General features: G+C 35.2%; 3 protein-coding genes, 1 long non-coding RNA gene and 1 other non-coding gene across 8 annotated transcripts; 2 read left to right on the forward strand and 3 right to left on the reverse strand.

Moving 5' to 3' along the window:
- Positions 1–47: 47 nt before the first annotated feature.
- Positions 48–9,613, reverse strand: LOC132276488 (probable methyltransferase PMT28). 3 transcript variants are annotated; one of them, XM_059777921.1, is made up of 9 exons: positions 9,335–9,611; positions 8,295–9,159; positions 8,044–8,193; positions 7,158–7,428; positions 6,953–7,045; positions 6,040–6,214; positions 2,993–3,235; positions 2,621–2,815; positions 48–537 (listed from the first exon to the last, which is right to left on the reverse strand). In XM_059777921.1, exons 2-9 carry the CDS (start codon positions 9,123–9,125, stop codon positions 339–341), a joined length of 2,157 nt encoding a protein of 718 aa, XP_059633904.1. In that variant the 5' UTR covers positions 9,126–9,159; positions 9,335–9,611; the 3' UTR covers positions 48–338. The 3 variants fall into 3 exon arrangements, with proteins under 3 accessions (XP_059633904.1, XP_059633906.1, XP_059633905.1); XM_059777923.1 differs by having other exon boundaries at positions 8,295–8,810; positions 9,335–9,610; XM_059777922.1 differs by lacking the exon at positions 2,621–2,815 and having other exon boundaries at positions 8,295–9,613.
- A 2,377-nt stretch (positions 9,614–11,990) lies between these two features.
- Positions 11,991–13,974, forward strand: LOC132279904 (uncharacterized). Its single transcript, XM_059781964.1, has 2 exons — positions 11,991–12,505; positions 13,139–13,974. Exons 1-2 carry the CDS (start codon positions 12,124–12,126, stop codon positions 13,765–13,767), a joined length of 1,011 nt encoding a protein of 336 aa, XP_059637947.1. The 5' UTR covers positions 11,991–12,123; the 3' UTR covers positions 13,768–13,974.
- A 103-nt stretch (positions 13,975–14,077) lies between these two features.
- LOC132279906 (uncharacterized) lies at positions 14,078–17,322 on the reverse strand. The gene is made up of 3 exons (XR_009471424.1): positions 17,041–17,322; positions 16,840–16,925; positions 14,078–14,511 (listed from the first exon to the last, which is right to left on the reverse strand). It is a non-coding gene; the product is annotated as an uncharacterized LOC132279906 (long non-coding RNA).
- TRNAA-UGC (transfer RNA alanine (anticodon UGC)) lies at positions 17,216–17,288 on the reverse strand. The gene has a single exon. It is a non-coding gene; the product is annotated as a tRNA-Ala (tRNA).
- Positions 17,323–17,362: 40 nt separating the features above from the next.
- Positions 17,363–23,366, forward strand: LOC132279905 (uncharacterized). Of its 2 annotated transcripts, XM_059781966.1 has the most exons (10): positions 17,363–17,531; positions 18,235–18,306; positions 18,377–18,451; positions 18,838–18,921; positions 19,828–19,908; positions 21,380–21,449; positions 21,535–21,626; positions 22,384–22,425; positions 22,522–22,602; positions 23,112–23,366. In XM_059781966.1, the coding sequence occupies exons 1-10, from the start codon at positions 17,505–17,507 to the stop codon at positions 23,181–23,183; spliced, it is 696 nt and encodes a 231-aa protein (XP_059637949.1). In that variant the 5' UTR covers positions 17,363–17,504; the 3' UTR covers positions 23,184–23,366. The 2 variants fall into 2 exon arrangements, with proteins under 2 accessions (XP_059637949.1, XP_059637950.1); XM_059781967.1 differs by lacking the exon at positions 19,828–19,908 and having other exon boundaries at positions 17,364–17,531.
- Positions 23,367–23,461: the final 95 nt, after the last annotated feature.

The following is a 23,461-nucleotide window of genomic DNA, read 5'->3' on the forward strand; positions in this document are numbered from 1 at the left end:
TCAATTTTTTATTTTATTTTATTCAATAAAAGAAAGGACTCCTGCAGTTGATGCTGAACATAATTGCTTTCATTTCCATCAGATGTCAAAATACACCCCAAAAATCAATGAGTACAAAGAAAAAAAATTGTGAAATGGTAGTATCTGACAACTGTCATGTTAGTAATAACGAACAAATGAACTTGTATATCTCACAAAATTGATAAAGAAAATCAATGCTCTTCCTTCGAACACAAGTGAGCTTAAAAGCTTGCCTTGGTTTTGTTGTATGGTAAAGGAGGGGAAGAATGTAACCTGAAGCCACCGGGGGTCACTCGATGCACATTGCAAACAGAGTTTCAAGGCCGCCACATAGTTTTTTGGACACACATGAGACCCTCCTTATCTTGAGCATAAGTCATCCGGACCTCCCAATGCAAACTTCTAAATATTTCCTGTAGAGGATCAAGTATCTCCATCTTATCACGTAGAATTGCCCAACCGCCAGGCCGTAATACACGATCCATCTCAACAACAATTGCCACTGGCTGCTTACACCTGCAAAACCGACTTTCAAGAATCAAGAACAATGATCATAAGAAAATAAATCTAATTTCTTCTTATCTCGAAAATATTAAACACATTGTCACCATATTTATTTTTCTTTCTTCTTTTTTTTTTTCCCACTATTTCGAAACATTACGTGGAAAATAGATTGCAATAAGATGGACTGTTAAGCTATTGCTTAAAAAAAATAGCTATACAATGCAAAGAAAATACAAACTACCATAACAATTATCATTCTTAACTAGTTCCAGTAAACTGTTACTAATAATTTTAAACCTGATCTTAATTTATCAAATAATGTCTTTAAATCAAGTGCTAAAATTATATATCTAATAGACTCCAGTATGTGTGTCGGGTGTGGGTACAATCAAGTCTAATACTCATATTTAACAAATATTCAAGCCTAATGACATGGGGACATCACTATGCATTCATATCTATTTCTTTAATATATATATATATATATATATATATATATATGTATATTTGTTTCCTAGGGTACAAAGGTATTCTTATCTAATATAGAGTGTTCAACATAGGCACTTCATCCACTTAAACCAAAATTATAATAAAGGAACATAGTATGAGAGCTTATGTGCAATTATATATACTTGAATTATCGGATATGTTTTGCTGCATGTCCTGTGGAACACATATTCCAGTACCAAGGTCTCATGTGTCCAACATGGGAACTCTGCATGCATTTAGAAGGGTCCATGTAAAAGTAGACTCTAATAATAGAATAATGAAAACAACAAGAAAAAAATAATAGTGCCACTGTTTGACTGTTTAAATGTCATTCTATACCTTCACTAAAGAAAAGAAAAAAGGTTCACGTTTATTAGGGGTTGTTTTGCTAGTTTGGATGGATTTGTTTGGAGTCCTATACATATATAAAAGCAGTCTCACTGTTGATACTTCCTTTGTATTCTCAAAAATGAATAAGCAAATCTCTGGTGCAATTTTGAACCAATACATGCCTGCATTGGATTAATATGGACTCTCTAACTTTAGCAATCTTCATGAAAAGGAAAAAAAGCGACAAATAGAAACCAACAGGAGAACTTCATATAGAAGGTTACAGCGATACAAATTAAAAGTCCGATACGCATGAAACTCAATGTACTATTGGATACACATTCCCTTAGATGGAGGCACTATTTCTTAGAAATCATAAAAAAATGAACCTGTATAGCTAGATCTAGCATGGTATTTCAGTTCATTGCTTCATAAAAGTTTATAGAGGCTTCGATCAGAAATCCAGCTGATACACCATTATGGCCTACACCTAGTCTTCTGTTATAGCTAAGTGTAATGGTGAAGCTACAATTGCTTGAACTAAAGACAAGTCAGGCGGTGGAAAGAATAGACATATTTGTTTGAAACACAATCATTTGAGGCAAATTCTTTCCAGTGACCTTTTATCCTATAATTTGTTTTAAACCGAAAGAAATCTAGCAGATCAATTAACCCAATTCACTAACTAAAAAGGTTAGTCTTTGACATGTTGAGGAATTCTGGATTAAAGCCTACTGGCTATTATAGACAATCTGTGATGGAAAGGAAACTGACGCAAGTGAAGATCTTAAACTAGGTCAAATCGTAAAACAATGCAAGGAGTCTGTTAGCAGTGATTTTCTTTACCCCTCCATGGGGTGTATAGTGTCAATCACCTACAGTGAGAGGATGAGTTATTTGCACCTTCTAACGGTGTCGTGTCTATATTTGGATATTATCAAGCAAACTAACCTAATCACACTATCCACATTATAGGCACAAGGGGTGCAAATTAAGGTTAAAATAAGAGCAAGAAGACAATAAAAAATCCAACTGAGCACCTGGGACCCCATGATGTGGAATGGTTTTACCACATATTATCATGGTGGAGCAATGTGGAGCCTACGTAACATCTGGGTGATGGCACACAGTTCACTCGATAGATCAGCTTTATCAGGTAACAACTGAGAATACCCTAACCTCTTACATTAAATGAACAAATGAGCTGAGCTCTAAAAGGGTCAAAAGGGAATAGAATGGATTTAAAAAACCAAAAGTGGAACGAATTCAATGTAACCTGTGCTTAAGCCTTGAGAAGAGATGATCAGCATGCAAAAGGTCGTACGATCTTGGATAAGTACCAAAAGACTCGCACCAGTCGTGATAGATGCCAACAAGTCCACGTTCAAAGATTATAGGAAGTGTGTCTGGTGCATGTACAGGGACCACATTCATAACCCAAACGTTCTGTTGTGAGAGGGCAGCTGCGAATCTGTATTTGTAACATTAATTATTTATGCTGTTTGGTTTGTATGAATTAAATCACTTCCAGTACAAAAGAAGTTGTGGATAAAAAAACAGCAGAGTTATCATTATAGCATAAAAGAAAGAAATTAACTCAACTTTCGAAAAAAGATAAAATCTAATTTAGCATTTTTGCTATGCATACCCTCCATTGATGGCTTTCATGTCCATTATATTCCGAACATTTGACCACTCAACACCCATCCCGGTGAGGTAGGACTTGTTAAAAATAGCTTTCCAGTGTTCAGTGTCAGCAATCAGTTTCTCTCTATTGTTCATCCAGTCGGGAAAAGTTTCAAGCCTCTTGGGCCATTCCTCAGGCCACTCAGTCCCACGTTGTTCTATGGCAGAAGGAATTGTGTGCAAGCAAGTTTTCATTGGAGTGTACCTGTTCAAGATAAAATGTTACAATCAACAAGGAAATTGAAATAGAAACAAAATAGATGAGAATGTTTCCATGTAGCGCCTTTGATGTAGTTGATAAAAAACTAAGGAAAAAGCATTTCTAAAGAAGAGAGAATAATGGAAACACTATGAACATTGAATGGTTGAGTTTCAGTTGTAGCATGGTACTACTTTATCTTTCGGTTGGCATGCTGATGGTCAGTATACGTAATTTTCAGATTTACTGGACATATGATGTAGTTGTGAACCATGGGTGATGTTTAGGTCAAATTATGATATTGAATCGTATTTGTGGACTTGAGTGGCTGTTTATTGTTTATATTGGTCGAAGTTCTAGCATCTCAATATTGAGTCCAATTTTTTTAGAGTTAGAATCCCCAGACGTCTATATATAGTTATACTTTCAAGTCAATGCTGATCATAGAACAAAGATGGGCATCCCCTTGAGAGCAAACAGCAAAAAAGAACGAGGGCAACATCCATTATATTTCTTCACGGCCAAAGTTGTTGTATCCTTTGTGCTATTAGTCCCTAATCAACCCTAATTGTTTCCCTATACTAGAAGCTTTTTCTTTCTTTCCCTTTTCCTTATTTTTCTTTTTTTCCTGTAAGAATACTAGAAGTATTTTCTTTAAGATCTAAACAAATGCTGACCAGAGGTCCAGAATCTCCACCAGCGTTTTTTCTTAATTGCCTGTGACCTAACATTCTCAAAATCTAACCAATCTCAGCCCCTTTTCATTCATAAGGCCTACAATCCTTCTTCCAGCTATTAGAACTCTTGAGTCTACAAGCTTTTCTTCACCCAAAGCCCACCAAATCACCTATAAAGGAGTTGGCATACATCAATTTTGCTATTATAGCAAGTAGATTGTTCTCTACATCTGTCCTACATCACCAACACTTTACATTGCGATGGAATGTTCTGGTGCAATACTGTCATGCTATTCTGTCATATATATATGTTTGATATGGACTTAGTGATTATTAAGTGCAAAATATAACGCCATTCTTCTTATGCCATGAATTATATGCGGAAAATCTACCATGCTCACCAATTTAATAGCAAGATTACCTGTAGAGAAAATGTAATTATGGGTAGTAGTATACAAAAATTGTTTGGTTTCTTTGTGGGTATTCAGCATCTTGCCCAATCTAGTAGCCCCAGTTCATCTCGACTCAACAAAACCTTTTTCCAACTACTTAAGATCGGTTAGATGAATCATATTTTCCCATTCTTCTCTAAGGTCATAGTCATAGTCAAACCACATGTTAGTACATATTTCCTAACTAACTCTACCTAGGTTAATTTTGGTCTTTCCCTTTCCCTAGCATTACCCTCAATGTGGACCATGTCACCTTTTCTAATTAGTCCATTTAGCGGTCTTCTTCACACATATCCAAATCATCTTAATCCATCTTCTGCCACTTTATCTTCAACGTGTGCCACTTCAATCATCTCAAATGTGTTACTTTCTAAATCTATCATTTCTTGTCTTTTCACACATCTATCTTAACACTCACATTTCCCCACGCGCACTTTATGAATATGTTTTTAGTTGTCCAACATTCTATCCATAAAAAATGGCTCATCTAATAGATGTTTCATATAAATTCCCTTTCAATTTTAGGGTATACGCTAATCACACAATATTTCAAATGCACTACTCCATTTAACCCATAATGTTTTGATTCTATGATTAACATTATCTCTAGTTTCTCTTTCACTGCGGATAATTTAACCTAAACAATGAACATTAATTCAACCTAAATAGTGAAAATGTTCACTTTTTGGTATGTCTTAATCCTCAATCTTCACTACACCCCGTTTGTATTTCTAGATTACTAAAATTACACTTCATATATTCAATTTTATTCCTACTTATCTTAAATCATTTTAATTCTAAAGCTTCCCTCCAAGCCTCCAATTTAGCAATTACCCCCTCTAGTTTCATCAATTACAGCAATATCATCATCAAATAATATACACCATTGAATCTCATTGTGAATGTGTCTCATAAATTCATCAATAACTAAAGCAAAAAGATATGGAGTTGTTGATCCTCGATGTCAACCTGCAACAATTGGAAATCACTTTTTTTCCGCACATCATTCTAACTATAGTCACGCTTCCCCATACACGTCCTTAATCTTGTCAATGTATCTCTTTTTTGACTCATTTCAAAGTCCTAGACAATCTCAGAGATGCAGACGCCCGGAAAGCATTACATTGTCTAGCTTGGAAGCTTCATTCGATCATTTTTTTTTTTTTTTTTTTTTTTAATGACGTGGGAACCCTCGCAACCACCCGCCCTTTGGATTTGTAGCTACCAAGTAAACCCCCGACTGCCGATGCCGGCCCCACATTGTAAGCAGCAAGTTAAGTCGAAAGTAATAATTCATTCGATCATTGTGTATTGTAGATCAAGCTATAAATAGAATAAACTATGTAAGTTCACATGTTTTGTTTTGTTTTTTTTTTTTTTTCGGAAATATCAATAAACTATTAGATTTTATTTTATTTTTGCACGCCATAAAAGGCACAATACCATCATCACCTCCTACTCCAATGTTCACCAAACATATTGTTTCTTTAAACAGCCAAAACCAAGCATGTGCACCACCTTAATGTAGGCCAATACCAAGGCATATGCCATTTTTTATCACACAACAAAGTCAAATATTACAAACGAAAAATCAAATGAATGTTGGGAGTATTGAATATCAATGATTAATTATATAGAAGAGAAAAAATATGTTCCACAAAGTTAGCACATCACACTTTACCAGGCAGCATCTGGATTCTCATTTTCCTTGCATAGAGGAGGGTTTTTCTTTCTTCTCAACTCGTATATATCATTTGATTCTGGTTTCTGATATATTTTGACACCTACTTCACTGACTTCATCAGTTTTATGAGCCAGGATATTCCAACATATAGATGCTGTCACTGTGGACATAGCTGGAAAACAGAAACAAGCATCATTCATACAACAAAATTAAGACCACTCCACGAAGAAGTAATATCTTTCACAGATGATAAAGAAATACAAGTATACAAAGTGCTTTTTGTCCACACTTCCCTTCTGCATATACACTAAGATGGAACCATGCAGTTGGTAGAAAAACAGCATTTCAGGGAACAAGAGTATCTGTTTTGCCAAGATCTACTAAAATAATGAACATGCCTTATGGCATGTAGCAAACAAGTAGGCCCTAAGGTATTATAAGCAAATATTTGGCCAGAAGGCATAGGTGAGTCATATACCATGAAAAAGTTTGTGAAAGGAAGTTGAAATGCAACCTTATATAAGATGCTCCTGCATTGTACTAAAATGTGTTGGAGTTAGAAATAGAGAAATGCTAGCGAAAAACTTTTAGAATCCTTGACAAAAAAAATACTTTTACAATGTAAATATTTGGATTACCAGCCTATAAATAAAACCAGGCCATACCATTGATCCACTCAAATGAGTCATGGTCTACAGAATAATCAATTAGACAATTGAGATGAGAAATTTTTTCTACATTGCCCTGAGAGGTATTGTTGTTTAAATTAAAAGAAATGTTCTATAACAAAAGCAGACATGATAAATATATACATCCTTTCTAGGGGAAATAAATGTATTGCTTTCTAAAGAACAATGTTATTTTTTCACAAATTGCCAATTAAAGTTCTGAATACATTTTGAGGCCACACCTTCTTCATCTTCAATGGTGTCACGTTCAGTTGACAAAATAAAGTACCCACCAGGCCTCAAAATCCTATTCATCTCGAGAAGAAGCTTAGCCCCTGCAAGTTAAGGAAAATAATATTTTCCTAATATTGACGGTAATGAACGAAGCATAATTTATTATAACAGGAAAAAAATGTGATTAAGGAAGAAAAACAATAAAACACAAACCATCAGAATGCCAGTGAATACGGCATTCACCACAATGAATTGCATCAAAAACACCACTAGGGAAAGGAAGTCTCCTAGTTCCAAACGGGCTGACTGCTACAGGAAATCCACGCTCAAGGGCAACCTGTGCTAAGTCCACTAGGTCATCCTTCAAGCCTAGTGTAAGTGTCAATACATTCTTATCATGTAGAGAAGCTCCAAAACTTGAATCTGTACATCCAATATCCAGTACTATGCGAATATTCTTTCCCCATTCAATGTCCGGTACCATCTACCAAATCCAACCAAATTTTCAAAAACTTCAAATATGCTTGAGTATAGTAAATTAACTGCTAAAACAAAATTAGCATCAGTAGACACCTTTGATATTAATAATTATAGCAGCAACTATTAACTTGCAGTAATCAGCAAGCAAATAAAAGTGTGATGTTTATTCACCAAAAAAATATACAAGAAAATATAAGTGTAATGTTCTTTAAATATAACTAAATGATTTAAATGCAGCAAGATATTTCAAAATAAACAAAATTGAACATGCACACTCTTAGCTCAGCACATTGCTTGAAATTGTCTTGGCTTATGTATTCATTATATAATCAAGTATTTGAGCTCCATGCTAGTTGGGCAACTTATTTTGTTTCATTTCTTTCCTGTGTAGGGAAACAAGAGGCAGTAACTAATAAGTAGCCAGACTACATTATTCAAATTAAAACAATTAAAATTTCACTGACAACCAAGACATAACTGTAATTATTTTCTTCAAGCAAAATGTCGGTTTGATTTTATGTTTATTTTTAGAACTCGTTCAAGTCTCTTTAAAATTAGAAATTCAAAGGCATTAAGCAGCAAAAATATTGTAGATCATTTGAGAATTAAAAAAATTCACCTCTTCAATGTAATCAAGATAATGCAGAATTCCACCCTTGAATTCAGACTGGTTCTGGGGAAAAGTGAGATATTCTCCAGACTCCACCACCCAACTGTGCATCTTGATGAATGCAGCAAGTTTTGGATGTGCCACATTCTTATACAGTATCTGCAAAACTTGTAACATTAACATAAGAGAGAGTCAAATAGTCCATATATATTCTTCATCTGATCCTTTAAACTGAAAACATATCAAACACCATAATATACCTTCAATTTGCTTTCGGGCCAGCTAACTGGAGTCGAGTATCCCTCGTGGGGAAGAGGAACAAGGCACATTGGAGCAGTTCGAGGGCAACTCCTCTCATGATGCCTATAACTCTGCAGTTTGGCACTTTCAATGTCAATACAAGGGATGTAATTATGCTTGCTTTTTGTGCTACATAATCTCCAAGTATAACGTGCTTTCGGATCGAACAAAGGACCCACTTTCTTTCTCTTCTTCCCACTGCTTTTCAACCCACCACTCTCATCTTCCACATTCTCCATGATTTCCTGATCCCCATCTGCAGCAGTAATCAAATCACCATCCACTTCCACTTCCTCATTCTCTTTGCCTTCACTCTCCACCAATTCCCCTTCCTTATCATCTGCTTCTCCTTCTTCATTCTCTTCATCTTTCTTCACCTCCTTACCTTCAGATCCTTCTGACCCATGATTCCTATCATCAACCTCTTTGGGTAACTTCCCATCTTTTCTCTCATTACCCATTTCTTTCTCAGCCTCCTGTTCATTAACAGACACAAAAGGCACAGACCCATTAACCTTTTCCTCTTCCTTTTTCAAATCAGATTCGAATTTCTTTACTTTCTTGTCTCCTGTATCAACCTTATGATTCTTAGAACCACCCACTTTCCCATTAGACGATACAGGTTTTGGGATATCGTTAAATGTACTTCTTTGAGAGGTCACAGAAGAAGAAGGAGATGAAAATACAGACCAAATGAAAATAAAACACAGACCCAAGATGGCCACTGCTGTCATCCTCAAGCAGAACCCATATGAGCGTTTTGCTTGGCGACCGAACCGAGCTATAGCCATCAATCTGTGTCTCTAAACCCAGTAGTTTTTGTCTCTTAAACAAAATTTAAAAAACAACATCAAACAAGAAAATCTATGCGAAAATCAGAAACTCAACAAAAAAAATGCTAATGATCATAACAAATCTACGAATTAGAGTATTGAAATAGTGGGAAGATAGTGAAATTTGAAACTGTGCATCAGAAGTAAAAGGAGATATAGATCCATACAAGGGTTTTCAAGCTGAAGTAAGAAGTTGGAGCACAAATTTGGAGTAGCCATCATCAATAATCATCTGAATCAACACAAGGAGGTTCGATTAACGAATTTGCCCTCGGAAATTCGAGGAAAGTCTGTGTACCCATGTTCAGAGAGTTGATGAACTGGAGCTTCAGCTGAGGTTTATTTGGTAAAATTATAATCGGCATCCACCAACTTCAGCTTTTTAAAAAACCATTACGATCATATTTACCAAAAACAAAAAGTTGCAGGTATTTATGTGTAGTTTATACTAGTTATTTGTGCTTTTATAGGACTAATAACAAGGAAGAAATCTTAAAAAAAAAAAAAAAAAAAAAAAAAAAAAGAATACAAACCGAGAGAAAATAATTAATATTATTTTCCCTTCTTTTATGGGGTGGGTGAAAAGGCTCAGAAAATATAAAAATTTATATTAACAAATTTGTATCCTTTGTTTCACATGGTTGACAAACAGTTGAGATTTGTTAAATAAAAAATGGAAAAGAAAGAAAGAAATTGAAATTTGAAGGGATTAATTAATAGTAAATGTTTTTGGTTAAGATTTTATACTTATGTTATCTTACAAGTAAATGTGGTTGGTTTATCTTTACCTCGTAGTCAATGGCAAGGGAAATGATAGAGAAAGAGAGAAAGAACATCCACAATTATTCGGGTCTATGTAATTTGTCTAGGAGGTTTTTCTCGTTATTACGTGTTATTATTATTATTATTATTTATTTTTATCTTTTTTATGAATTTGGTAATAGTGTGGAGTGTGAATTTTTATTTTATCAAGACTAATGGGTTGAACACTGAACAGTGAGATCCAGATTTTGTTAGGCCCATCATGTTTTGCAAGGGGTTAGGTTTCTGAACCGGGCCCATCAGATTTTTTACCCCTAGCCCATCAGATCTCTTCATTCTGTCAATTTTGATACACTTAAACATTAAATTCTCTCAACATCAAGACACATGCAAGGACCTATTCCCTCCCTGTCCAGACAGTCACATCTTTTGGCATTCGATTTCATTGGGTTGGTTAACTTGACTGGAATGAAGGATATACTCCTATCCGATAAGAAGGAATTTTCTTCTACAAGTTGACGTGGACTAATAAAAATAAAACATATGTCTAAAAATTAAAAACAAGTATAATTGGATCAATCCCATCTTTTCAGGTTGAAGAAACAGATAACCGGGTATTGTCTCTCTCATTCGTGTTTCTCTCTTTCTCCTCCCTATCTCGCCCTTCTGCAATGGGATCAATGTCTCTGTCATCCCTTCTCTATTTCTGATTTGCAAAACTCTGTCGCTTTGCCACCAGATCAAGCTTCTCTCATCTATAGCAAATCTCTGTACTGTTTAATTGTGGGGTGTGGCGGGTTATGCTATTTTAAGCTGGTTCGACTTTTAAATTATTAAGTAATGAATATTAATATATAAATCGACACTTGCAACAAAGTAACAATAGTTTTAAAAATATTAAATATATAAAAAAAATTTAAGGTATATATAATCTGGGTGGGACAATTTATCACTAAATTTGCCTCTGCCCCAATCGCCACACGGGTTTTTTATTATTTTACCATTTTTACTCCAAACCATTTAGGGGACTGCCAAATTTGCCGAGGAATTATCAACCCTACTCTTTACAACCAGATCGTGCTTCTCTCATTTGTAGCAAATATCTGTACAAACCTCTTCCGAAAGCCTAATCCCCATTGAATCGCCGCTACTCCCAACCCTTCACAAACACTACCGCTGCTCCCCACCGCCCCGCATTCTTCTTATTTTATTGCCTGTCGTCTAATTTTTTTTGTACTTTATATTACAAATGCACACAAATATATATTTCTATAAGAATATCAAATTTGTATGAAGTGTTGTTGGAGATCGATTAGGGAGAGGAAAGAGGGCCGATGAGTTTAAAAGTGGAATTTTTCTGGGTATTAATTTGAGCCCGTTAATCCGTTAAAAGTTGGTTGATCCAATTTTTTAGTATTAGTTTTAAATTATTTAAAGTGTTAAAATTTTGTTGGTCCCACATCAGCTAGGAGAAGTAAATTCCTTCTTAAGGTAGGAGGCAAGTATTGTCTTAAAAAAAAAGAAAAAAATACACTTTATTAATCGAATTTTTCCATGACCTACTTTCTATGGTAACAAAGGGTTCAAGAATCAATTTTCTTTTTACTTATTTTGACTTGATTTTTTAAATAGTATAAAACGAACTGCTTCCAATCATGGCTATTTTGACCCGTACTTGGTTACTTCATTTTTTAAAAAAAATAAAAAATGTAAGAGTAGTTTTTGTGATTTCCAGTAAATGATGTGGATTAATTTGCTTCTCATTCTTGGTCACTTCCCAATTTGCCAGCACGATTTCCGCAGAAATTGGGAAGATAAGGATAGCCATATTCGATCAAAAACAAAGGAGTACCTGGTGAAGGACGACCATCAAAAGGACCTACAACAATGTATAACTGGACAAGGTGGGAACAACCCACCTCTGATAATAAAAGGTCATTTCTGGTGGGGTCATTCTTACTTTTTTTGCTCTTAAAAGGGACAGCTCATGAGTTCGTGGTAGTCGTGGACTCTCCTCCTTTAAGACATTGAAGCTTGGATACGATTGTGGAGTTCTCTCAGACGTTGGTTTTGTGTGTGGCTCTCTTTTCTTATCCCTACCTGTGTCCATCCTTTCTACTATATATTCAATGCATTATCTCTTCACTTCTTTCCTTCTTACTATTACTCTTTCAAATTCTAATTCAGGTAGATCATGTCTGATCAACCAAATGGCCTGCCAGAGGACCGGACGTGGCCGGAGCTGAACTTACCGGAGTTGCTAGTGACTGGCACCGTCCGGGAATTCCATGCTGCCATTGAGAAAGAGTGGGACTCTCTTCGGAGGTCAGCGTGCCAGACTGCAGCCGGAAGAGCCCTCTGGAAGCATGTGACTCATGACTCACTCGCGGAGCTACTAGCAGGGGAGACATACCTGACAAGCCTTTACGATAAGATCAAGAAAGACCGGCTCAGCAATGCCAGAGAAATCTCCGGGGTCATCCTTGCCATTCGAACCCTCTGGTTTGATTCCAAACTCGAAGCTGCTATCAATTCCTTTGGCGGTGGAGCTTCGCAAGTTGTTCTTCTTGGCGCAGGTTGGTAACTGCAAAAACTGTCATATGTCTTGCACTTTTTGCACCTACCATAATAATGAATACTATCATAGATTGAACTAACAGAGGGATGTGAAAATACGCAAATTTCATGCACATGTTTGGTCCTTTTTTGCAGTTCCTCCAAATTTGCATACTCATACCTAAATTGTGGTTCTGACATAAGGAACCTGTCTTCTTTACTGCCCAATAAAGCCATTACATTACAGGACATTTAATAATTTACAATTGATCTCAAGTTGCAAATGATATAGATCCATACAGGGTATAAAATACCATGCTGTCATTTATCCAATTAAAAAATATCATGCATGTCACGAAGGTTCCCCTGTTTTGTAGTGATGTCATCCCTAGATAGACTTGCCACACAATGTATTTCTCATTTATTGAACTGAAACAAGAAGGATGCAGAATAATCCTTAATTATAATTGTTGATGCATGAAAAATAAAGTAGAAAATCAAATGGTTGAATCATGTCCACAGCCTGCATTCAAAACTTACAGAAGATTTATGTTCTTAAAACAAATTTTGGTTGCATTTAGTATTTGAAAATATCTAGAGTAAATTACAAATGCAGAGAAAATTTGTGCCAAATGTATTTGTTTTATGCGTAGGAATGGATGCAAGGGCTTACCGCTTAAGCTGCTTGAAAGAAAGCCACATTTTTGAGGTTGATTTTCCAGAGGTCTTGCAAATGAAAACCACAATTCTTCAGGCAGCATCAGAATCAACAAATCAACACCAGCGTCAAGGGATGACAGCAAAATCCCTTAGCAGAGTGGCGGCTGATATCAGAAGCAATGACTGGCTTGAAAAGCTTCAGATATCGGGGTTTGACCCAGAGAAGAATACGGTGTGGGTTCTTGAAGGTATCCTCTACTACCTCTCCCAATCCCATGCCATGGAAGTATTGAACATTATAGCCAACTATTGCACTCTTACCCACACAGTCCTCTTAGCAGATTTTATGAACAAGCCATCCACCACACTCTCCAGTTCCGTCTTCCACTTCTATAGCGATTGGCCCGATCATCTCCTACCATCTTTAGGGTTTTCTGATGTTCAACTTTCACAAATCGGTGATCCAGATGCCCATTTTGGGCTCTTGCATGATCCATTAAATCTGTTTGACAAGCTGCGTAGCTTGCCCAGATCGATTCAGACCCACCCAGATGATGGAACACCATGCTGTCGCTTGTATTTGGTGCAGGCTTCTGGTTCACCCAATCAAACTATTCCTTAGAGAGCCAGCTACCCATAAATTCTAGATACTATACATGTCAACTCCCAAGTATAGTGCAGGTGTAGGGATCATATATTTTTTGGTGTTGCCTTAATAATACAAATTGCATTTGGATGACAACATCACAACATACTCTCTAAGCTATTTGATGATTGTCTAAGCAAGTCAAATTATTTATACTAAGATATATTTCGAGTTCTTGTCCCAGTCTTTGGTAGCAAAATTGTCTACGAGGAAAACTTTTTACATTTCCTTTGTTCCATTTACAATTTTTATTTTTTGTACAATATGCAACAAAGAAATAATGCTTCAAAATATGGGTAAGGGGCATTATAAGATATGGTCAAAAGTGGTGAAGGACTCCCATGCTACTCTGGAAGCATGGGTAAACAACCCTGTTCAATATAGTACACTTAGACTAACAACTTATATATAGAAACATGAACATGTTAAAAGATGTTGCTGGTGGACACTATGATTAAAAAGGATGATTAATATAGTATGTTTACATGTCTAAAACCAGACAAGTGTAACTAATAGGAATTCATGACTTCTTTTTGATGCCATTCAACTTGGGTGGGGTTATAGGAAAATCAAACATGTAGAAGACACATAATTTGACAAAAGGATTGAGATACATGATGTACATGTGAAACAGGGACCCTCTTCAAGGCAATCCTTGATAGGCTGCTCGAATTTGTAACGAAAGATACTGTACTTGTAAGCACTTATACCATCTTCTGCCTGCAGCAAAGGAGACAAACAAACTAGATGATCGGAAAGAGTAGCAAATGAATATTTGACAGGCTAACTTCTGTTGACAAGAAATCATATCAACAGAATTGAACTTCACAATCCAAACTAAAAATTCTGTTATAGTGTGACATTAGTGTTGAAATGTTGCTCATCAACAACAAACTAAGACCATATCAAAATGGTAACTGCAGAGAGTACAAAGTGTCAGCTATGACCTAGGCGTCTTCAAGTATAACTAAACTCACAACTTACTGGCACCATTGTTACCAGTGCAAACATGTTCTGGATGAATGTGCATTAATAAAACGCGTCCAAATTTGCTTTTAATTTGGAAAATGATTATATTCCCGAAATTTACAACCGAACGGCTCCCCGTGCAAGTGGGAGCCATGTTTGGGTCCCACATGCACAATAAAATGAGTGTAACTTTCGTTTTCCATACCAGTGCTCCTTCAATTTATGGCAAACACAGAAAGATCATAAAATGGCACCAGTGGCATAGTACGTTCAATAGGTAATGAATTTTAGTCTCCAAAACATTCCACCCTCCTGCGATAGATGCTGCTAAATAGATTGAGCCTTGAGCCCATCAAAATTAGTTCTTAAATCAAGTAGCTATCTTTTTTCACAAGAATTGCACCTCTTGGGCTCTCCTATATTACTAGTAATAATTTGACAGTAATGCTGGGGGAAGTAAAAGACCAAAACTAATATAAGTTGAAACGATATGAAAGAATATGGTTCGACTGCAATTATGGCCTTAGAGAGAGTGAAATGACAAAACATGATTTATATAGCCAACGCCAAATAGTTGGACAAAGGCATGATTGAGTTAAGTTGATTATGTTACTGATGATGGTGATGATGGTGATGATGATGATGATGATGGTAAAGATGGCTGGGATGATGGATTAAACAGTGACGACAAGTTTCAGCCCATGTTTGATGTATGAAGCACAGGCTTCACTGACTTTGGAAGTTGGCATCTTCTAAGACAATCACATTCAGATTAGTAGCCGGACTATAAAGTGGCATGGAGAAAAAATTCCACTCTCAAACAAGGCTAATCGTATGCTTTCAAAAAGATCTAAAAATTACTCAAACACAGTATATGATTTTTATAGAAATATATAGTTAAAATACCTACTAGAAGGGAGTCAAATATCAGTTTTATTTTTGTCATTTCATTGAGAGAGGTCGAAAATTTGCAGTTAGTCGGCGGGGGGAGGGGAGCACTGACTTTGTATAAGAATAAGCAAGAAGTACCAAATATAGGGGAAAACATTAAATCTTGTGGATTACTTTGAAGCATAGAACCTAATATCATTTAAATGGAAATAATTCTTCTTTCATTGTTTATCTTGACTTGAGCCATCAGAATTTCGTTTGATTAAAAAAATTGAAAACTGCATAAATGTTTTTGAAATTCAACTTGACTATGACCAATCTACCGAATTATACACTATCAAGTGCATATGCCGGCCTAATTCTGGGAAAGATCAGCTCATCTCAACAATGCCTTCCTCTCACTAATGAATATAAGAGAATATGCCATATACCAGACATATACTTGAGTATGACTTAGCAAGCAATAATAATTTTCTTATTAAAAAGAATTGAGAAAAGATAAAAGCCCCATAGTAATCACGGTGTCAGTTTGACATGACTAAATATCAGAGTAATATGGCGAACGAATATCATATGAGAAGAATCACAAGGATAGCTTATGAGATCACTAATATTAGCTTCAGCTTCCAACTTATAAGATTTGTATCAACATGCAACGAAACATGTAAAACTGAGAATTGCATGAATTAAGAATACAAGCATTCATTTGCCTTTTAATTTCTCAATTCATTTATGTTCCACTAATTAGCCTTTGTAGTTGGATGTGCTCATAATTCATATTGCTCACAACCTTCTTCATCCTTATTATACAGTCAAAGAAAACCAAGTAAAAAAAATGCCCTTTATAACAATCACTCCATACTTATCAATTTTTATTTTATTTTTCATTTTTTATGCAATTTTCTACTTTTCTCATGGCAATTTTTTTCAACAAAGGAACAATCTATAAAATTCTCTCACACAAAAGCAAAACAAATCAATACAAAACAACCACAAAACCCCAGAGGTCCTCAGCTAAATTTGCATCATGACTAAGGAGATATGTTATTGAATGCTTAACAATAAATAATCCCAAATACAACATTTATATAAAGAGCTCAAAATGATAGCTTTCACATTCATTGATAACCAAGAAAAATGACAAAATAAAATAAAATAAGGAGTGTGTAATCTGGGAGAGAATGAAACCTCCAGTCCGGTGCTAGCTTGAAATGCAATCAGTGAAATCCTTTCTTACAATAATCACTGAGCAGCCTCTGAAGTTCATCCGAGCCCTTCACCGCAAAAGTAGGCTTGTTATTCGCTGCCAAATTAATCAGATTAAGCAATTGAAAATACATACATACATACATATATATATATATATATAGAAAGAGAGGTTGTGGATACTTGGTAAGAGATAGGCTGTTGTTGTCAATGGGAGCCAAGAGGAGGTTGGTTTTCTCTCAGAGAATGGGGGGTAATCGACAATAAAAAGTATGCGGTGTTGAAAGGAGATTTGGCGGAACTAGAACTAGAAGATGAGGGAGAGTAAAAAAAAAAAAAAAAAGGGGGTAATAAAATTTGGAGATGCGGGGGATCGAACCCCGTGCCTCTCGCATGCAAAGCGAGCGCTCTACCATTTGAGCTACATCCCCAATTGAAGTGTGGAGGCCCAACATATTATTTATACTTGAAAACAGAGGCTTGCAATCGCACAAATAAAGAAAGTAGAAAAATTTTCGCTACCGCCGAAACTTCCGTCTATTGCACCGTCAAAATAAAGGGTTTAATCGACGGCCTATCTGCTCAAGGACTTAACTTTACTGTTCATTTGTGCTCTGTCTTCGTTTAATCGATTACTTCCCAGAAAGATGGAAGCCAACAATTCTCCATTCAAGGTATGAATTTACATTGTTAAACATGTAAAAAAAATTTATTTTTCTTGCATTCTTTCCCAAGAACCAAACGCAGCGAAGAAAATTTTATAATGCCTTGAAGTAGTAATATCTTTGTTTATGGATTATGACTTTTCCTGCACCGTTCTTGTAATTTTTGTCTTGATGTGCTTTAGTTACCCCAAGATAGGTCGATGATTGTGTGAATCCTCCAGTTTGATTTAAATTGTTATTTTGATTTTGGGGACCGTTTGGTTCAAGTTTTTGAAGATATTCAAATGATTGGTAGTTCATTGGCATGTTTTTATAGTTGTCGTCTTGGCCAACAACTGAACTAAGGTATTTGTCTGGTAATTGGGAATTGCTTAGATGATTTGGTTTCTTTCTTACCATGAAACTTTCCAGAAGTTGAATCTCAGATGTGGTTGAAGTATAAGGGTGTATTTTGACTCATCTTTGGTGGAAAATTGACTTCTGATGGCCACTAGAGTGTTCTTTCGGTATCCCATTTTAGTTCCTCGGAAGTTGATACTGAAAATGTTGTATTATGTTGATGGATAATTTTATTTTCCAGCCTCCAATACAATTATAATTTGTTTGTAACAATTTGTTAGATGTACCCTTTTGAGGATTCACTTCAATACTCAATTCTTTCTGTATCTTGTTTGCAATTATATATTTATGTAAGCATAGTGTTATGATGCAGATAATCTTGGGATCATCTTCAGTGGCACGTCGGAAAATTTTAGCTGAGATGGGATATGAATTCACACTCATGGTATATCATAGTCAAATTTCTACTATATTTATTTTAGATTTCGAGAGGTTAAACCCTTCTTATAATTTAGACAGCAGACATAGATGAGAAAAGTATCCGGACGGAGAAACCAGAAGAGTTGGTTATGGCTATTGCAGAGGCAAAGGTAGTTTCTTATTTTAAAATTTCTGAAATCAATTATTTGAATGATGTTAAAATTAAAAATTGTATATCCTAGGTCTTGTGTTTGGCCTCTAACCTAGAAATGCAGTATATTAATGTAAAGCCCCTATTATGATTTACGACACATCATTACTACCTTGCCTTTTTATGTTAATGATAGATTTTTAGTGCCTAACCTAGTATATCTTGTTGTGACTGCGTCCTAGGGGTTTAAAATTGTATTTTATGTTGCATCAAATTTTCTCCTCTCATCTCTATGTTTTCTTCTGGTCTGTCTGTCCATCTTTTTTTATATATGTATTTAAGATGTCATGGTTTTTAGTTTTTAATTTTTTCTGTTGTTTGGTTTTAAATTTTATTGCATCTCAGGCTGATGCCATCATATCAAAGCTTCATGCTACTGATAGGCAAGAGAAGGATGTCAAACCAACACTTTTAGTTGCAGCTGACACAGTATGTGTTATTTCCTTTTGTTGTTGCTTTCTATATATTCAGTTGGGCTGATCAAGTCTGCTATCACCTAGTGCCATCTATGAAATGAGGATATAATGCATTTTGAAGGAGGTGAAAGTATCTTTGCATTTCCAGCACCTGAGGTCCTTTTGAGTCATGGTAGCTTGAATAAAATAGCACTTCACTTTAAGTTACTTATTTGAGCATGGCTTAAATATTACATTTTGTGGGATTGTTAGTAGAGCATACCAAGGGGTCAGTTTTTTTTTTTTTTTTTATGAACTTTCCTATTGTCTTGATTTGGGCACCTGAGGATGAATTTATAGTTTTTCTATTTTCAGAAAGTATTTCATGGATTTATGTAAATGTTATAATTAAAATTAGTTTTCTGCTTAATCTGTGAATACTGGAACTTTTAGGCTGTGAAGCTTATGTAAATTTTGACCAACAAATGTATTATAATAGAGGCAATCATATGCTGGTTTATTTAGTGAAATATAGGAATTTGATGATCTCTTTCAGGGGAAATTAAATTTATATTTATTGGTTTCTGTCCTTTGGAATTTAACTTTTTGGGAAATGTAAATGCATGTTGCGATAACTAGGAAAAAAAAAATGCATGTTGTGATTATTTCACAGGTAACCTAAAGCACAGTTGACAGTTTATGCCCACCTGCATCTATATGTAATGGTTTCATTATAATTTATTTTGGCTGGTGGCCTTTCCCTAAAGCCACAAATCTACCTTGTATCATGATTCTGTGATATTCAATTGTTGCAGGCATAAAATTATTATCATATTTTTAGCTGTCTTTGCATTTCTTTATGCTCTCTGGGCTACTTTACATAGTTCCATATTATTACTTTTACTAGGCACTTGCCTTACTTGATGGACCTTTTTGTCAGGCAGAAGCCATCATTCCAAAGTTCCCCACCGGTGATTACAGGAAGGATGCTGAGCCAACTGTCTTAATTACCTGTGACCAAGTATAAAACGATTTCTTTGTCATCATTTTTCTAGGTTACTCATCATATCTTTGGCTCATGTCTTGCATTTTCAAGTTTGGAGTAAACTTCAAGTCATGTTGCTGTTAAAATGTGGCAAATTCCTCATTTTACCTCAAGAAACCAAATCTATGGCGTATATTACTATCTCATGGGGAGTGACAGTGGTTTTTTGGTAGTATGCATTTCTAAGCTTGATTTGCGATTTAATTGTTTGGTTATCTGAGATGAACATAGTTGCTTATAAAAATTGGAATTCAGTGATGCAATTATGGGAAGATTCAATGTACCAAGGACCTGTTGTTGAAGTGACATGGGAAGTACAATGAAAAACTTCAGTTCCAAGGGGTGTTTGGTTACCTGAGATGAACACATTTACTTGTAAAAATTGAAACTTAGTGATGCAATTATGGGAAGATTCATTGTACTGCAGACCTGTTATAGTGGCATGGGAAATACAATGAAAAACTTCAGTTCAAAGGGGTTGGAGTTTTAAAACACTTTTTGAGTGAGCATGAGAGCAAGGGGTTAGCATTCTTACATTTCTTGCCAGGAAAAAGGGCTTAATGTTCTACTCATAAAAAAATAGGCTTATATTCTCATATTTCATTCTTTCAAGGGAATCTTTTAAGGAAAGTGTGAAACCGTAGGGAAGCCAAAGGAAAGGGAATGAAATCCATATTGTAACAGGTGGTTCTTTTTTTTTTTTTTTTTTTTTTTTTTTTTCTCTGTTAATACAAATATGATAAAAGCAACGTTGTTATTATATCAACCGAGAGCCTGATAAGATAAATTTATACCTGCTCTAAGTTTGTTTGCATTATCTGTTTTTCTTTTCTTCTATTTGAAACTCACATTCCCACTTTGCTCCTATGGGGACTTGAACCCTCAACCTTCTACTTTGGAAGGTGGGAGCGTAACACTTAGTTACAACCCTTGGTGTTTGCATTACTATGTTTCCCTCTTCCTGTCTTAAATCCACCCGTTCTTTTGGTTTAAAGATGGGTAAATGTGAAGTTATCTACAAAATTAATTCACTATTTATTTATTTTATTATTTTTATAAAATCTTTCTGTAAAACCAGAGTAATAACCAATTTTTATTCAATTTGTGAGTTTTGCATGTTAGATGCCTTTTACCTGCCTGCTTGTGGATCTTTTTTTTTTTTTTTTTTTTTTTTTTTTCTCTCCTGAACCTGCTTGTGGATCTTAATTGAACTATGTTTGGTAGTTCTCTCTAGTTAGGGTTAAACAGATTTTCCTTATAGATTTTCCCTAGAGTTTTTTTTTTCTATGCGGTTTGCATTTGTACTTTGTATCCTCATACATAAATGGCCTACGGATGATAGGACAAGCCTGTACACATTCGGGGTGTTCCCTCTTTTTTCCTTTTATTGAGAAAGGAAATATATTTCTTATTATATCTTTACTGCTAAAATTTGTATGATTTGGAGGTGGTGGTATATGAAGATACGATCAGGGAAAAACCGTCCAACGAGGAAGAAGCACGCCAATTCATCAAAGGTTTGCTTCATATTTCTACCCCGTCCCTCACTTTAATAATTTTATGTGCCTTGTGGTCTTAGACTCCTAGCAACATGAATTCTAGGTTATTCTGGTCGGCACGCAGCAACAGTTAGTTCTGTTCTTGTTACAAACCTAAAGACAGGGATCAGAAAAGGAGGGTGTGACAAAGTGGAGGTACTATTTAATATTTATGTCTTATGTTTTCTTTATGATTGGTTTGGAAGTCTAAGTTTTAGTGAATTTTTTAATGAGTTATGTTTTGTGGATTTTAAAGGGAACATACTTGTCAAAAAAGAGATTTGAAATTATTATTTTTTATTAAATTAGGTGACATTAATGCCTGCTGAAGTTAAAAGGAATAAAATGCAATAAGTCTGTGATGCCAGTAACATTCAGGATTACAGAAACAGCCACAGAAAAAAGAAACACATTATTTTATGTGACGATGTGAAATTATAAAACATATACAAACTGACACACTCAATGAATGGTTAATTGGTTATAGATCTTTCATAAAAAAGGCTCAAGTAATACTAGCAGTATATTTTAATATTGATGAGTATTTAATACTTTAAAATGGATGGTCTCAATAAAAAATGTTTAAGCTTATCTGGATGTATTCATTCTTCATATAGTTGAAGGCTTTTGGGGTTACATTGATGTTATGGTCTATGTTTAATGTAAATGCATAGTTAGTACAGAAATTGATCCACATTTAATTGTTAAACATAATGTTACCTTGAATTACATCAAGAAAGGGAATTTTGTTTTCAAGTAATGCATGTTCTAGTTGATATTGTATATGAAATGCTATTTCGTTTGAACTGTGAATCATATATATATATATATATGTATTTTAAATTAATTAATTTTTCAACCAATCCACAAATTTGTAATATATTGAAATAACACTTGTGTTCATGACTTGCAGATTTTCTTTCATGACATACCGGATCATATAGTTGATAACCTGGTAAAAGTTTTTATCATTGCAATGGGTAGTTTCTTCTTGTATCATATGCTGACCGACTTATTAATAGTCTAATTTGGTGGTTCTTTCTTTGTTCAGATTGAGGAGGGGATGGTGCTGAATGTTGCTGGGGGGTTGATAATAGAACATCCTCTGATATTACCCTATGTTAAACAAGTGGTTAGTTTTGTAATCTATATCATCTCTTAATGGCAATGTAAAATGAGAAATCATTGTCATATGTGGCATACTAATTAGAACATACAAGGTGGGACAACCATGACTCACTATTTTGTTGATGGGGCATTTTGATCCAAAGCATTGTCTGATGAACATAGTAAACGTACTTTGCATGGCACTTGAGGACATCTGGTGCACACTAGGGTTATAGCTTTTCCCTTGGATTTGGTTTTGTTTACTACATTTCAACCGTAAGCAACTATATTTTGTTGCATCTGGAAAAAAACATTTTAATGATCAAATACAATTGAAAGAACATTTTATAATTCATGGTAGTTGGTAGTAGAATGCCAATAGGCTGGTTGTGCCCGGGTCAGATTTTATGCTCTTCCCTTTTTCAATCTCATGCAAAAATCTTGGAAACTCGAATAATTCTTAATAGATCGGGTTGAACAATCTATTGTTCACAGCATGTCTCCAGAAATTAACGTCAATAATGCTATGTGCAGGTAGGGACAACTGATAGCGTTATGGGACTTCCCAAAGCTCTTACAGAAAGACTGATAAAGGAGGCACTCTAGTTTTAACTTGGAATGATGGATGAACACCCACACTTGTGACGTATCCATGCGGTCTATTTTTACTGTCCCAATCTATACATTATAAATTATTCTACTTTTGATAAATTTATTAACAGTCGTACGGATATCATTTATTTTTCCTCTTCTTAGTTATACAATGTGTCTTTTACTTATTTTGGCAAACATGGTGGTGAAAGCCTCTTTTCATTCTAGATGATTGTGCTCTTTATCATGGAAAATTAGGGCATGGAAGTTTACTAACTGGCGCGAAATGAATT

This window comes from Cornus florida, unplaced genomic scaffold (assembly GCF_030987335.1).
Source record: "Cornus florida cultivar Cherokee Brave unplaced genomic scaffold, ASM3098733v1 CherokeeBrave_3.0.0_Hap2_Chr10, whole genome shotgun sequence".
Taxonomy (NCBI): Eukaryota; Viridiplantae; Streptophyta; class Magnoliopsida; order Cornales; family Cornaceae; genus Cornus; species Cornus florida.

Excerpts from the sequence above, each read along its gene's own strand:
- LOC132279904 (XM_059781964.1), top strand. The coding sequence starts at position 12,124 with ATGTCTGATCAACCAAATGGCCTGCCAGAGGACCGGACGTGGCCGGAG. Across the intron at positions 12,506-13,138 it reads AGTTGTTCTTCTTGGCGCAG|GAATGGATGCAAGGGCTTAC; the intron begins GTTGGTAACTGC and ends TTTTATGCGTAG.
- LOC132279905 (XM_059781966.1), top strand. The coding sequence starts at position 17,505 with ATGGAAGCCAACAATTCTCCATTCAAG. Across the intron at positions 17,532-18,234 it reads CCAACAATTCTCCATTCAAG|ATAATCTTGGGATCATCTTC; the intron begins GTATGAATTTAC and ends GTTATGATGCAG. Across the intron at positions 19,909-21,379 it reads TCTTAATTACCTGTGACCAA|GTGGTGGTATATGAAGATAC; the intron begins GTATAAAACGAT and ends TATGATTTGGAG.
- LOC132276488 (XM_059777921.1), bottom strand. The coding sequence starts at position 9,125 with ATGGCTATAGCTCGGTTCGGTCGCCAAGCAAAACGCTCATATGGGTTC. Across the intron at positions 6,215-6,952 it reads CACCATTGAAGATGAAGAAG|CTATGTCCACAGTGACAGCA; the intron begins GTGTGGCCTCAA and ends TCTGTTTTCCAG. Across the intron at positions 538-2,620 it reads TTCTCAAGGCTTAAGCACAG|GTGTAAGCAGCCAGTGGCAA; the intron begins GTTACATTGAAT and ends TCGGTTTTGCAG.